The sequence below is a fragment of the Chlorocebus sabaeus genome, chromosome 4 (genome assembly GCF_047675955.1).
Source record: "Chlorocebus sabaeus isolate Y175 chromosome 4, mChlSab1.0.hap1, whole genome shotgun sequence".
Taxonomy (NCBI): domain Eukaryota; kingdom Metazoa; phylum Chordata; class Mammalia; order Primates; family Cercopithecidae; genus Chlorocebus; species Chlorocebus sabaeus.
Window position 1 is genome coordinate 93,373,420 of NC_132907.1, and position 15,266 is coordinate 93,388,685.

At 57.2% G+C, this 15,266-nt stretch overlaps 2 protein-coding genes across 22 annotated transcripts in view; both read left to right on the forward strand.

The window, feature by feature from the left end:
• BRD9 (bromodomain containing 9) overlaps positions 1–4,737 on the forward strand; it is a 26,044-nt gene extending 21,307 nt beyond the window's left edge. For all 4 annotated transcript variants that reach the window (XM_007961093.3, XM_037985265.2, XM_007961094.3 and 1 more), the window contains 2 exons: positions 3,035–3,202; positions 4,062–4,737. In XM_007961093.3, coding sequence (XP_007959284.1) covers positions 3,035–3,202; positions 4,062–4,162 — 269 coding nt within the window. In that variant the 3' untranslated portion in view covers positions 4,163–4,737. The remainder of the gene's footprint in view (positions 1–3,034; positions 3,203–4,061) is intronic.
• A 3,551-nt stretch (positions 4,738–8,288) lies between these two features.
• The window catches only part of ZDHHC11 (zDHHC palmitoyltransferase 11), a 79,586-nt gene continuing 72,608 nt past the window's right edge, over positions 8,289–15,266 (forward strand). For 15 of the 18 annotated variants that reach the window (XM_073014865.1, XM_073014867.1, XM_073014869.1 and 12 more), the window contains exons 1-2: positions 8,289–8,570; positions 8,994–15,000. The gene's annotated coding sequence lies outside the window, so the exon portion shown is untranslated. The remainder of the gene's footprint in view (positions 8,571–8,993; positions 15,001–15,266) is intronic. The other 3 variants (XM_073014857.1, XM_073014855.1, XM_073014858.1) reach the window with 3 other exon arrangements.

Sequence of the window (15,266 nt, forward strand, 5' to 3'; positions counted from 1 at the left end):
TTGCCCAGGAGGGCTGGGCTGCAGCTTATTTTGATGTGTTTTAGGGAGACAGAGGACATCGGTCAGTACATGTCAGGTGTTACATTGGTTCGTTTTGGAAAGGCGGGACAACTTGAAGTGAGGAACTTCGGGTCGTCGGTGGATTCAGAGATTTCCTGATTGGCATTTGGCTGAAAGGGTTAAGCTCTGAAGAGCTGAAGTCAGAAAGAAATGTGCGTGCTTAAGATAAGGGTTTGTAGAAGCCAAGGTTCTTGTCACATAGATGAAGCCTTCAGGTAGCAGGCTTCAAAAAGAAATAGAGTAGATGGCAAACGTCGCTTATCAGGCCCTGAAAGGTACCAGATTCTTAGTTCAATCTCTCCTGGGTCAGGAGGAGACTTGGAAGGGGAAGGAGATTCTCTACAGAATGTCGATTTTCCCCATAAGAGACAGCTTTGCAGGGCCATTTCAAACTATGTCAAACACATACATTTTGAGTTACAGTACTCAGTTTCTTTCAGGGCCTGCCATCCATCACGTGATGCTGTACTGGAGTTGGATCGGAATGTGGTGTCTTATTACCACAGAGTCTGCTTTGTCAGCCTTAAGATTTCTGTTTTAATGTTAATGCTGGTCAGCTGTGCCTGAATTCCAAAAGGGGGATAATGAGGCAGGTCCAATCCTGCTTCACAGCATGGCCGGAACTCATGTTCCGGGTTGACTTTGGAGTGCCTGTAGCCTAGAGTGGAGTCCGTTCAGTCCGTGGGGCTTAGCATTTTATTTTTCGTTTACAGATGTTTCGCTGACTTCTGTGAGTCACTCTAGCAAATTCATAGAACTCAAGTAAGGACTTGTGGCAGCGCCATTTGGTAGCTGGTTAGTCGGAAGCACAGACCACAGCCTGGGGCTTTCAGTTGGCATCAGCCGGTGGGGCAGTCCTGGAGACTGAGCCCTCACCTGGGAGGCTGCCTGTGCAGCGCCTCCCAGCTGTTCTGACCTCCAGCAGCATTTGTTGAGCCTGGATCCGTGGGTTCCCGTGGGGACATTCCACCTGTCTCCACTGGCTCTGTTCAGGCACTTATGGCCATGATTTATTATAGGGGATGGGCGCCAACAGCAGCAGAGGGACAAGAGCGTGGGTGACGTCTGAGGGAATCCAGCGTGAGGCCAAGATCCACTCCCAGCAGAGACACATGGGATGTGCTTAATTCCCAGGAGTGAGCTGTGAGAACACATGTGAAATGCCTACCAGGGAAACTCATCAGAGGCTTGGTGCCCAGGGTCACTGGGGTCTGGTCACAGGGCACCCCCTTGCCAGGCAGGTACCAAAATCCAGACCCGGAGGGAAGGTGAGCTTTAGCATAAACTGCTCTGTTCCTGTCATTGGAGCTGTGAACAACCCCTAGCACAGGGGGGACCCCAGACGCCAGCCGTGACTGGCCTCGCCTTCCAGGGGACCCTGGCCCCAGGCTGCTGTGACAGCACTTTTCTGCACAGCGGCTATTTTTCTCAGCACTTTTAAGATTTTGACCTTATTACTACTTTTCAGCAGCTTGGTGCTGAAGTGCTGTGGTGTGTTAGTCTGTCCTCACACTGTTGTAAAGAACCACCTGAGACTGGTCATTGGTGAAGAAAAGAGGTTTAATTGACTCACAGTTCCTCAGGCTGGCTGGGAGGCCTGGCTCCCAGCCACTGGCTCTGTTCAGGCACTTATGGCCATGATTTATTATAGGGGATGGGCGCCAACAGCAGCAGAGGGACAAGAGCGTGGGTGTAAGAAAACTTACAATCATGGCGGAAGATGGAGGAGAAGAATGCGTGTCTTCACATGGCAGAGCAGGAGAGAGCGCAAAAGGGGAAGTGCTTTAAACAACCAGATCTCGGCCGGGCGTGGTGGCTCAAGCCTGTAATCCCAGCACTTTGGGAGGCCGAGACAGGCGGATCACAAGGTCAGGAGATCAAGACCATCCTGGCTAACACGGTGAAACCCCATCTCTACTAAAAAATACAAAAATCTAGCCGGGCGAGGTGGCGGGCGCCTGTAGGGAGGCTGAGGCAGGAGAATGGCGGGAACCCAGGAGGCGGAGCTTGCAGTGAGCTGAGATCTGGCCACTGCACTCCAGCCTGGGCGACAGAGCGAGACTCCGTCTCAAAAAAAAAAAAAAAAAAAAAAAAACCAGATCTCATGAGAAGTCACTCGCTATCGTGAGAACGGAGAACAGCAAGGGGGAAATCCATCGCCATGATCCTTCCACCAGGACCCTCCCCTAACATTGGGAATTACAATTCAATGTGAGATGCGGGCGGGAGTACAGAGCCAAACTAGATCATTCTGCCCCTGACTCTTCTCAAATCTCTTGTCTTTCTGACATTGCAAAACACAATCATGCCTTCCCAAGGGTGCCCCAAAGTCTTAACTCATTCCAGCATTAACTCAGAAGTCCAGAGTCCAAAGTCTTCTCTGACACAAGGCAAGTTCCTTCTGCCTGTGAGCCTGTAAAATCAAAACCAAGTTAGTTAATTCCAAGATACAAATCGGGTACAGGCATTGGGTAAATAGACCCATCCCAAGAGGGAGAAATCAGCCAAAACAAAGGGGCTGCAGGCTGCAAATCTGAAACCCAGCAGGGCAGTCATTACATCTTGAGGCCCCCAAATAATCTTTGATTCCTTGTCTCACATCCAGGCCACACTGATGCGAGGGATGGGCTCCCACGGCCTTGGGCAGCCCTGTCCTTGTGGCTCTGCAGGGTACAGCCCCTGTGGCTGCTTTCCCGGGCTGGTGTTGAGTGCTTGCAGCTTTTCCAGATGACATGGTGCAAGCTGCCAGATGTACCATTCTGGAGTCTGGGGGCCAGTCGCCCTTTTCTCACAGCTGCACTGGGCAGTCCCCCAGTGGGGACTCTGTTTCTGCTGTGAGCTCATCCACTCAGCTTCCAGAGCAATTATTGTCCTGAGCAGAGAGGTCAGATCTGGATGGGCAGTGCACTCCTGCCCTTAGGGTGGATGGGCCGGCTGAGCTTAGCTGACGTCGGGTCTTGTCCTATTTATACAGGGAAGGTGAAGAAGGAGCTGGATCCCGACGACAGCCATTTGAACTTGGATGAGACAGCCAAGCTCCTGCAGGACCTGCATGAAGCACAGGCAGAGCGCGGCGGCTCTCGGCCGTCGTCCAACCTCAGCTCCCTGTCCAACGCCTCCGAGAGGGACCAGCACCACCTGGGTGAGACGCCCCCACCCATGCCGCATCCCCAGAGACCCCAGCACGGTCATTGTGACATCTAGACAAGGTAGTGGGCAGCATTTTCGTTGTGGAAAGGCTGGAGGCTGCAGAGGCAGCTGTGCTGTTGTGGAAGTCGGTTTCCACAGACTCCTCAGGTCCCAGCCTCAGGGTGCAGAGCCGGACCAGGAGCTGGGATGCTGGCCTGGCTGCACGCTGGATTACAGGCTTTCTGCCAGATTCTGTCCCCAGTTGTGTCCACCCCTGTGCCCTCTGTGGACCCTGGTTCCAGTGTTTCTGCTGGAGAGAGAGCATGGCTTCCTTGGCCGTGTGTCCTGTAGGGGTTTTGGTGGTGGTGGGTGGGGGGTTTGTTCTCACGTGTAAACACTGAATCACTCCGTCGACAGAGTGAATCTTGACAGTTTTTCAGCTGCAGAAGTTTAGCTACAACCATCTGGAAAAGGACCAGTATTTCGATCCCATTAACCTTACGATCAGGGTGTTAACTAAACAGTGCATGGAGCAAGCTCTGGAGGGCTGTGGGTCAAAGTCTGAGGCCCCCGATATCCCAGTGTGACTTTGAGGAACTGCCCTGGGATCTGGGCTGTGTCTGAGGTACTCCTGGCCGAGGAGCTTTCTCTCCTTCAGGAGCGGCATCCGTGCTGTGTGCCGGGTCAGGGCCGACCCCTCGCTCTAGGGTCTCCACACACAGCCCTCCCTGGCAGGGAGTGAGAGGTGCCCCTGTGTCCCGGGGGTCCCTGAGCCCTGGCGGTGGGTCATGAAGCAGACATTGGGCTCCAGGAGCCCCACGTGTGGTGCGGGTCTGTCCTGTATGTTAAGTCCTGTGTTCTGAAAATTGCAGGAAGCCCTTCTCGCCTGAGTGTTGGGGAGCAGCCAGATGTCACCCACGACCCCTATGAGTTTCTTCAGTCTCCAGAGCCTGCGGCCTCCACCAAGACCTAACTCTGGACCACCTGCAGCTCTTTTGTTTCATTTTTTTAGTTTTATTTTGCATGTGTAGAGTTTTTGTCATCGGACAAGGACTTTGATCTTCCCCCTTTGGCATGCGGGAAGCAACCCTGGGGAGGTAATGAATTATCTGTGGTATCATGTCAGCGAGAGAGTCTCTGTGCACAGCCCCGTGAACCCAGGGGAGTGGAGTCATGCGTGAAGGGCGTATGGCCGGGCCGCAGAACCGTGTGCAATCTGTGTCCAAATATCACGTGTGACTCCAGCCCTTGTTTCTGCCAGTGTAGACACCTCTGTCTGCCCCACTGTCCTGGGGTCGCTCTTGGGAGGCACAGGCGTGGGTGTGTCTGGCCTCCTTCTCTTATCAGTCCTGTGTGTTCCTCTCATCATTTGTGTTTCCCAGGCAGGCCGTGGTAGGGGCCTCGCAGGGGCCAGTGGAGAGCGCAGGGCCAGGCTGGGGTGAGGAGAGTCCCCCGTTTTCTGTTCATTTGATGAGCCTGAGAAAGGAGTGCTTCTGCCTGCCCGTTACAGTGGAGCGTTCCGTGTCCATAAAACATTTTCTAACTGGATGTGTTTACTGGGTGCCCGTTCATATCAGTCTTTGCAAAATGCCATAAACACAGCTCCCAATCACAGGACACAGAGCGCCAAAGCGCACCCGACTGCTCCCCACACGCAAGTGTGCTGTGGCCTGCCAGCTGGTGGTGGTCCTCTGGCCCAACTGTCGTACCCACAGTGATGTTGGGTGCGCCTGTGTGCCCAGCGCACCTCCTGCAGGGTGCCCTGCTCTGTGACCATGGAAGCTTGAAAGTGAAGAAGCCACACCTTCCAGAGGCCAGGCACAGATGGAAGCTCAGTCGTCCTGCAGGCAGAGGCATTTGTGACTCTGAAGAGGCCCCGGGGGCAGTATGCAGTGCCTGGGCCCCCACACCATGGGACCACAGGGCTGACCCTCGCAGGCCATTGACGCCGGGTGAGCAGGGTGGCCGGTGCTCTGCGTGGCGTGGGTGAGCATTCTCAGGTCCTTTCTGGGCCCTGGTGGAAGTAGGAGCAAAACCATTTCCTCTGGACAGAGCATGAGAAAGCCACAGCCTCTGATTCACAGGAAGAGTCTGTGAACAGGGCTCAGACGAGAGTCAGAGCCTGGGCTGCACCCTCCGTGCTGGCTGGGAAGCAGACTCCACAGGTGTCCGTAGAGCTGCACCTGCCATCCTGGTGCTGGATACCGCCACGTGCGCCCGTTCCATGGCTGCCTGCAGGCTCTGCTCCCCACCCCTGACTCTGGGAGGCTGCCCTGGCTACAGGGAGGCTGGCAAAGGCAGCATCTGGAGTCCCAAGCTCAGTGGGGCTGTGTACTGCACCCCGCTTCCACTGGGGCTCCAGAGGCCAGGATTCCCTTGACAGACACTTCCCACAGCCGGGTCCTCAGGGTACGGCCTTGGAGAGCTTGGGCTCTCGGGAACAGCGTGGCTCCTGGGAGCAGGTTGCTGTGGAGTCGGGCTTCCTCCCACCATCCAAGCTCTGAACACCTCCCTCCGTATCCACTGTGAGTGGAGGAGCCCTCGCCACATGCTGGGGCCCGTCTTAAACTTTCCAGCCCCAGGACCATGAGCCAAATAAGCCTCATGTCTTCCAGGTGAGCCAGTCTCAGGCGTTGTGTTAGAGCAGCGCAAAGTAACCTTTATCGAGATGACACAGCTGTGCCCTCATGGTGGGGACGCGTGGGCGGCCATCCTTCCGGACTCTTAGCCCTCTCTGAAGCAGTTTCTGGGTGGAGGTCAGGTGCAGCCCACAGGCAGTGCTGAGCTGCGGGAGGCGGCCACCCTGCCCCGCTTCCTGGTGGCCCTTGTTCCTGCACCCCTCGCTCCCTGAGCCCCTGAAACTGGCTGTCCCTGTGGGCGGCGTTGTTGGTCCATGGGGTCCCAGCAGAGGGGGGCACTGGGCAGCAGCCGCCACGTGGCTTCAGTCTTAGTGTGCAGTGAGGGGACGTCTTGAAGAGGCCTACGGGTGGCCTACAGGCTGAGAGGCTCCCTTCAGGTCAGGAGATGGCAGTGGGGTGGAGGGGCCAGGGCTCTTCCCACTGCCCCTTGGGCTGCAGAGATACAGGGCCACCCAGGCCAGCTGAACCTGCAGGACTTAGAGGGCCCTGGTGGTGGCCGGAACTGTCCAGGGAAGTCGTGCGTGGCCTCCCGGGATTCCGGCAGCCTCTGCTCTTGCTGGCAGCCTGTGGGACTCTACCCTCTTTTGTGGGTACATCACCTTTGGGTGTCCCCAAGCCTGCATGCCAGGGCACAGAGCAGCCATGGTGAAGGGAGTAGGGGCTGGGGCCTTCCCTGAGCTCAGCATCTCTCTGGTCCCTGGGCCCTTCCCTTGTGGTCACACAGTGACTGCTACTGTGCCAGCCATCTCACATCGAGGCTGGAGGAGGGCCAGAGGGGAACAGGCTGCCACGTCTGTGTCTGATAGGACACGAGCTCTCCGGAGGCCCCACAGACATGGCTTGTGTCAGCCTGGGGAGTGGCTCGGGGTGCAGCTCCAGCTCTCCCAGTGCAGGCGGGGACAGCCACTGCCCCCACCCCCCACACCCTGCTCCCCAGCTGATGTGGGCAGAACCTGGGCAGGGGAGGGGGAGGCGGCTGGGAACAGAGGCCGGCAGTGACAGGGGCCACTTGCAGACTGTGGGGCGTGAGGGCCAGCAGCTGTTCATCCCCAGCCGGGGCCCTGCAAGCCCGTGCTTGTCTGAGCCAGGAAGCAGGAGGGTGGTGGGACCTGCTGTGTGTGAGGCGGCATCCTCTGGGCTTGGCTTGCCACACTTCCAACCTCTGTCCAGCCCCTCCCACCCTTTGGCTGCTCTAGGGCCTGCAGAATCCATGATCTGCTCACCCCGTGGTGCCCTCAGGGCTTTGTTGCGGATGGGGATACTGAGGCAGATGCCCCGTCCTCCAGAACTACCCTAGGTCCTCTGACTGTGGCTGAGCCTTCCCCACCAGCTGTTAATCTTGGGCACTTGTCAACTTTTAGTTGCCTGACCCCTCCCCGAGCTCAGTCTCCTCTTCTGAATCAGGAGGCAGAGAGGGGCAAAGGGGTCTCATCCAAGGTCTCAGTCTGTGGGCAGGGAGTGCACTTGTGCATGGGCGGCAGGTATGGGGGTGTGTGGGTGCGTACGGGGTGCAGGTGTGTATGGGGTGCGGGTGTGGGGTGTGTGGGTGCGTATGGGGTGCGGGTGTGGGGTGTGTGGGTGCGTGTGGGGTGCGGGTGTGTGGGTGCGTGTGGGGTGCGGGTGTGTGGGTGCGTGTGGGGTGCGGGTGTGGGGTGTGGGTGCGTGTGGGGTGCGGGTGTGGGGTGTGTGGGTGCGTGTGGGGTGCGGGTGTGGGGTGTGAGGGTGCGTGTGGGGTGCGGGTGTGTGGGTGCGTGTGGGGTGCGGGTGTGGGGTGTGGGTGCGTGTGGGGTGCGGGTGTGGGGTGTGTGGGTGCGTGTGGGGTGCGGGTGTGGGGTGTGAGGGTGCGTGTGGGGTGCGGGTGTGGGGTGTGTGGGTGCGTGTGGGGTGCGGGTGTGGGGTGTGTGGGTGCGTGTGGGGTGCGGGTCTGGGGTGTGTGGGTGCGTGTGGGGTGCGGGTGTGGGGTGTGTGGGTGCGTGTGGGGTGCGGGTCTGGGGTGTGTGGGTGCGTGTGGGGTGCGGGTCTGGGGTGTGTGGGTGCGTGTGGGGTGCGGGTGTGGGGTGTGGGTGCGTGTGGGGTGCGGGTGTGGGGTGTGTGGGTGCGTGTGGGGTGCGGGTCTGGGGTGTGGGTGCGTGTGGGGTGCGGGTGTGGGGTGTGTGGGTGCGTGTGGGGTGCGGGTGTGGGGTGTGAGGGTGCGTGTGGGGTGCGGGTGTGGGGTGTGTGGGTGCGTGTGGGGTGCGGGTGTGGGTGCGTGTGGGGTGCGGGTCTGGGGTGTGAGGGTGCGTGTGGGGTGCGGGTCTGGGGTGTGTGGGTGCGTGTGGGGTGCGGGTTTGGGGTGTGTGGGTGTGTATGGGGTGCGGGTCTGGGGTGTGTGGGTGTACGAGTGCGTGGTGTATGTGCTATGGGGGGTTGGGGGGTGTGGGTGTGCTGTGGGTTTTGTCTCCACTAAAATTTAGACGTGGTAACCCAATGGCCAGTGTGATGGTGTTAGGAGTGGTTAGGCCATGAGGGAATGAAGGGCCTTGCAGACCAGGCCTCAGTCAGCAGAGACCTCTCGCCCTCCCAGCACCTCCACGTGAGGACACGGTGTCTGTCCCCTCTGCAGGATGCAGCAGAAAGGTACCACCTTGGAAGTTGAGCGCCCCCCTCACCAGTCACCAGACCTGCTGGCTCCTGAATCTTGGACTTCCAGCGTCCAGAACAGGGAGAAATAAGTTTCTGTTCTTTAAAATGACTGCGTCTCAGGTATTTTGTTACAGCAGCACATGGGGACTAAGTGGGTGTGCAGGTGGTGGGGGGAGGGTGTGCAGGTGTGTTTGAGGGTGTTTGCCTCAATCTTTAGACGGCATTGGGGTCACAGTACCTGCAGGTGTCAGGGGACATTAACTGTAGATCTTGGTGAATAAAAGCCAGTTGTCCTGAGTTGGGCAAGAAAACCTTTGGAAGAGGCCCTTGCCACCACTCCAGGCTACAAGACGGGGCGTTTGTCCTGGGGGACCTGCTCTCACCCTTAGTGGTCCAGCAACACCGTCTCGGCCTCTCTGGCCATAACAGGCTGCCCTGCAGAGGCCCCGAGGGCTGGAGAACTGTCAGGCAGGCTTTCCTGCCCCTTCCCCGTGTTGTCCTGGGCACCTGCGTACTTGCGTACCTCGTGTGTGCCCCTGACAGGATGTCCATGGGCAGCAGACCTCTGGCCACTGCAGGTTCCAGGCACCAGAGTGAGACCCAGCAAGCTTCAGCCGGCAAGAGGGCCCCTGACTGTGGGCAACTTCCTCACGGTGGGGGTCCTGGAGGGGCCCCTGCTAACAGAAAGGGGTGCATGCCTATCCACCTTCCCATCCTCACCCCCAAAGGCAGCATCAGCAGCTGACCCACATCGGAGGCCTTCAGATAGGAGTCAGTGGAGACCCCCAGCTGACAGGAACTGGAAATGCCTTGAGTGCTGAGGGAGGAGGGCTGCAGGGACGGGAGGGAGGATGCCCTTCAACACACTTGCTGGCCCTTCTCAGGAGAAACCCTTCCTTGGTGTGGGTCATGGTGAAACTGTGCCCTGAGTTAAGCCAGTGACCGAATTCCTGAGCTCACAGGACAGCCAATGAAACAACTTGCTAGAGAATTCCCTCCACTTGTGAGACTGGGAAGAAACGCGTCGAATTCAGTCAGAGCCACGGTGGCTGACGTCTTTGCTCAGAACCAGCTGCAGAGGCCCCTCCCTGGGCTCCTCCGAGGCTGAGTGCTCTGGGGTCACAGTCTTCCTGGACGTTGCCTGTTGGTTGTTGGGTAGGGGTTTTAGGTGGTCTTTTTTTTTAGGGTTGTCTTGCTGCATTTTGTTGCGGACCAGAGTGCATTGCAATCCTAGTCAGCTCAGGGGCTTTCAGGTATTTGACTTTGGAGCTGAGTAGCTGGGCAGACTGATAACAGACAAAGCGAGCTCTTTTGCAGGTTAATAAACTTTCATTTTAGACTAAACTTCTTTGGTTCAGGCGAGGGCAACTAAGCAGGTGTTAAGGTGGGGAAGGAGAGGCCAACAAGCAGGCATCGGCAATCCAAGCAGGGGACTAGTACATCCTATTTTTCTGTAGTTTGCTGACCTAAACCGGTTCAAAGCACCTTGTCTTGGAAATAGACCACTGCATGCATTATTTCACCAACGCCCGAGTCCATTTCACGCTTTCCCCCCTCCTCATGCCCCTTTGTCCCCTCAACCTCCCAACTGCCATGGCTTTATGACGCGCCCTGGGTTCCGTGGCTACCATGTCGACCAGGGCAGCCCACCCACCTCTCACTTTGGTCTGGAGTGAGCGAGAGCGACGCTGCTTTTCTCTTGCTCTTCAGCCTGGACCTGTGATGTGACTGGCGTGAGAAGGAACTGTGGATTCTGGCGGTAAGGAAAGTGGGGGCTTACTTTCCCGTGTTCCCAAAAGGCAGATGCAATCCCTGCACCCTGAAGGAGTCAAGCAGTAAAGGCGACACAGCAAGACTGTCGGGGACTCAGGCAATGAGGATTTGTCTCCTAAGGGGCCTCAGAAAAGGCCGTTCCCACTGTGTGGAGTACAGGAATGGAAGGTTTCACCAGGGTGGAGTGGCTTCCAGAGGGTCCCTGTGGAAAAAGCATGGCCGAGCAGGCCCAGAGGGGGACGAGGACACATTTGGGGGGCTGGAGGAGAGCAAGGACATGCTCAGGGGGGCCGGACTGTCATAAGGGCAGGGACAGGGTGAGGGCCGACTCAGGGACCACAGTGTCATAAAGACAGGGACAGGGACGAAGAGGACAGACTTGGGGGACCATGGTGTCATAAAGCTGGGACAGGGACCAGGACAGACTCGGGGGACCACAGTGTCATCAAGACAGGACAGGTAACAGGACAGACTTGGGGGACCATGGTGTCATAAAGCTGGGACAGGACCAGGACAGACTCGGGGGACCATGGTGTCATAAACGTAGGGACAGGGCCGGGACAGACCCTCGGGGCCTGGTGTCATCAAGACAGGCCGGGGTACAGGACAGACTCGGGGGAACATGGAGTCATAAACGTAGGGACAGGGCCGGGACAGACTCTCGGGGCCTGGTGACATATACACAGATGGGAACAGGAAAGACTCAGGAGGCCATGGCATCTTAAAGACCTGATAGGGTGGGATGGGCACCTGTGGTCTCTGGGGTGCGTGTCAGGGGCTGGTTCTCGTGTGGTGGTGCAGAGAAGGATGGAGGCCCAGTCTGAGAAGGGGGCCGTGTCCACACGCACAGATGGGGGCAGACAGGAGGCGCCTGGAGTCCGCCACACAGGATTGTGCTGCCGGCCCCGGTGCACGGCAGCCAGTTCCCCGGGCTTCAGTCCAGTTGTCATAACACGGGGGCCCATCCATTCTCAGCCGTGCTCACTTCCTGAACACAACATCACAAGCCTTCAGTGTCACGACTCACAGATGCTCCTTTCGCTTGAATTGTGTGTGGGAGTGTGTGTGTGCACTGTGTGGTGTGTGTGGGAGTGTGTGTGCATTGTATGGTGTGTGGGGGAGTGTGTGTGCACTGTGTGGTGTGTGTGGGAGTGTGTGTGCATTGTATGGTGTGTGTGTGCACTGTGTGGTGTGTGTGGGAGTGTGTGTGCATTGTATGGTGTGTGTGTGCACTGTGTGGTGTGTGTGGGAGTGTGAGCATTGTGTGGTGTGTATGGAGTATTTTGTGGGGGTGGTATGTGTGCAGTAAGTGGTGTGTGTGGTGTGTGGTTTGGTGTGTGTGTGTGTGTGGTGTATTCTGTGTTTGCTCTGTGTTGTGTATATTGTGTGGTCCCTGTGTAGTGTGTGGTTCGTGTGTGGCGTGTGCATGTGTGGCGTGTGGAGTGTGATGCGTTTGTGGTTGGTGTTTGATACATGTCATGTGGTGCATGTGCAGTGTGTGGTGGGTTGTGTGGTGTGTGTTTTCCTTGTGTTACATATGCGTGTGCAGTGTGGCAGGTGTGTGCGTGTGGTTTGGGTGGTGTGTGGTGCGTGGAGTTTGGTGTGTGTGCTCTGTTTTGTGTGGTGTGTGTTGTGGATTGTGTAGTCTCTGGTGTGTTTTGTGTGTGTGGTGTGTAATCTGTATGATGTGTGGTGTGTGCATGGTCTGTTGTGTGGTTTGTGTTGTATGTCGTGTGTGTGATCTGTTGTATGATGTATGTGGTGTGTATTGCATGGTATGTTGTATGTAGTGTGTAGTGTGTTGTGTGGTGTGTGTGTCGTGTGTGTTGTGTGTGGTCTCTGTTGTGTGTCGTGTATGTATGGTGTGTATTGTGTTTTGTGTGGTTTGTGTTGTGTGGTGTGTGGTGTGGTTTGTGTGGTGTGGGTTGTGTGGCCTGTGGTGTGGGTTGTGTGGTGTGTGGCCTGTGGTATGTGGTGTGGGGTGTGGGGTGTGGGGTGTGTTGTGTATGGTGTGATGTGTGGGTTGTGTGGTGTGGGGTGTGGGGTGTGTGGTGTGTGGTGTGTGGGTTGTGAATGTGCTCACAGGCCACGGTGGTATCGAGGCTGAGCGTGGGCCTGAGGGGAAGGAGCTGTCCTGGAGTCCTCCCTGGCTGTTGTGAGGTCCATGCCCCCAGCTTGCTGTCCTCCATGGGGTCTGTCCCCCTGGCTCACTGTCCTCCGTGGGGTCTGTCTCTCCCGACTCGCTGTCCCCTGTGGGGTCCGTGCCCCCGACTTGCTGTCCCCCGTGGGGTCCGTGCCCCCGACTGGCTGTCCCCCGTGGGGTCTGTGCCCCTGACTCGCTGTCCCCCGTGGGGTCCGTGCCCCCGACTTGCAGTCCCCCGTGGGGTATCTCTCCCCAGCTCGCTGTCCCCCATGGGGTCCGTGCCCCCGACTCGCTGTCCCCCGTGGGGTTTCTCTCCCCGGCTCGCTGTCCTCTGTGGGGTCTGTGCCCCTGACTCGCTGTCCTCTGTGGGGTATCTCTCCCCAGCTCGCTGCCCTCCGTGAGGTATCTCTCCCCAACTTGCTGTCCTCCGTGGGGTCTGTCCCCCGGCTCGCTGTCCTCTGTGGGGTCTGTCCCCTCGGCTCGCTGTCCTGTGTGGGGTCTGTGCCCCTGACTCGCTGTCCTCCGTTGGGTCTGTGCCCCCGGCTCGCTGTCCTCCATGGGGTATCTCTCCCTGGCTCGCTGTCCTCCGTGGGGTCTGTGCCCCTGCTGCTCGCTGTCCTCCGTGGGGTCTGTCCCCTCAACTCACTGTCCTCCATGGGATCTGTGTCCTCCTCTTGCTGTCCTCCGTGAGGTCTGTCCCCGGCTCGCTGTCCTCCATGGGGTATCTCTCCCCGGCTTGCTGTCCTCCGTGGGGTGTCTCTCCCCTACTCGCTGTCCTCCGTGGGATCTGTGTCCTCCTCTCGCTGTCCTCCATGGGTTCTGTCCCACTCACTCGCTGTCCCCCGTGGGGTCTGTCCCACTCACTCGCTGTCCCCCGTGGGGTCTGTCCCACTCACTTGCTGTCCCCCGTGGGGTCTGTCCCACTCGCTCACTGTCCTCTGGGATATCTCTCCCTGGCTCGCTGTCCTCCGTGGGATCTGTGTCCTCCTCTTGCTGTCCTCTGTGAGGTCTGTCCCCTGGCTCACTGTCCTCCGTGGGGTCTGTCCCACTCACTCGCTGTCCCCCGTGGGGTCTGTCCCACTCGCTTGCTGTCCTCCATGGGGTATCTCTCCCCGGCTCGCTGTCCTCCGTGGGGCAGGTGCGGCCCCTGCTGCTGGGCTGCTCCACTGTCCTGGGCTGTACCGAGATCCTGGGAGGAGATGGCTGTGTGCTGGCCAGCATGGAGTTCCCACGCCCCTGCGCGTGGCTCTGTGGAACAGCGCGACCCCAACGCTCCGCGCCTGCGGCCGGTGGTGCAGGTTCGTGGTTCTGTCGTCTGTCACTTAGATTTGGTTTTGTTTTGGATTTAATTTAGATATAATTTTAGATTAATTTGCTCACCATGTTTTATCTGTGATAATTTGATGGAGTAAATCTTTAAATCTTTTTGGAGATGATTAATGGTTGGTATACTTTGAATATTCACACATTCCGAAAGAATCTGTTTTCTCTCAAACTTTGATTATTCTTTGGCCAGATGCATTTTAAGATGAAAATACTCTCAGAACTTGGAGAATTGCTCTATGTTGTATTTTTATAAAAACGGATGCAGTACAATTTGCAGGTATCCATATATTATAATGAATCTCCCTCATGTTTTCTTCTGAGAATACTGCAGGATTTTTTTCTACATCCTTGAGGCTCACATTTTCACCGGTGTGGATGTATTTCTTTTTCCAATCATCCTTTTTGGCCCTTGTGCACAGTGTGGACCTGAAGCCTTCAAACTTCTCAAAGTTCTTCAGTGTTTTCTTCTCTCACAGACGCTCTACCTTCCTCTTCTGAAGGCCTGATGGATGAACAGGGTCAGGCTCCAGGCTCCAGGCTCCAGGCCGCTGAGCGATTCCTCTCTCCTCCTCTCTGAGATCTGTGGTCCTTCCTGGATTTGGTCGTCCAGGTTTTACCAATGTGATTTTTGGCAACATCATTTCTGTTTGTTGGCACTTTCATTTGGGTTTTGTTTTTAATTGGGAATTGTGTTTTTAATGTGCAAGATTGTCTTTCTGTGTTTCTATTTCCGTCCTTGGCACCTTGGACTTTTCTTTCCCCCTCCCTTCCCCTCCCCTCCCCTCCTTTTCTTTTCTTTTGTGATGGAGTCTCCCTCTGTTGCCCAGGCTGGAATGCAGTGGCACAATCTTGACTCACTGCAGCCTCGACCTCCCAGGTTCAAACGATTCTCATGCCTCAGCCTCCCGAGTAGCTGGGATTAGAGGCATGTGCCACCATGCCCTGCTAATCTTCGTATTTTTAGTAGAGACGGGGTTTCACCATGTTGCCCAGGCTGGTCTCGAACTCCTGACCTCAGGTGATCCGCACGCCTCGGCCTCCCACAGTGCTGGGATTACAGGCGTGAGCCCCCGCGCCCGGCCAAGGCGCCATGGTCTTGTTTCACAGCTGTGAGTCTCTCGGGTCTCCCTGAGCCATTCTTGTGTGACTCAAGCCCCAGGGCCCTACGGCCCCGCATCCGCCTGGCGTCACATTTGGAGGACCAGGGAGGAGCCCCAAAGGCAGCGCAGAGCCACTGAATCGTGGACGTTCACGACTGCAAGGAAGAAGAATTGTGAACTAGTTCTCAGTGTCTCTCTTCCCAAAGTAGTACGTGTAATACCAACTTCATTTTCTGAAGGTTTTTTCCCAAAGAGACGACAAGGGCTTTGCACGAGGCATAACGGGGGGAAGCTTCCTAACACTCCTGTCGAGACTGCCCAGCCCCTCCAGATCCCCCACCCAGCAGTGGCTGTTCAGTGCCTTTCACTGCCCCTCCCTCCACACCACGTCCCTCCCTCCCTGCCCTGACACCACGTCCCTCCCTCCCCTGCCTCCCTCCCCACTGGCCAGGAGCCGCTGCAGTGTGTGTTCAG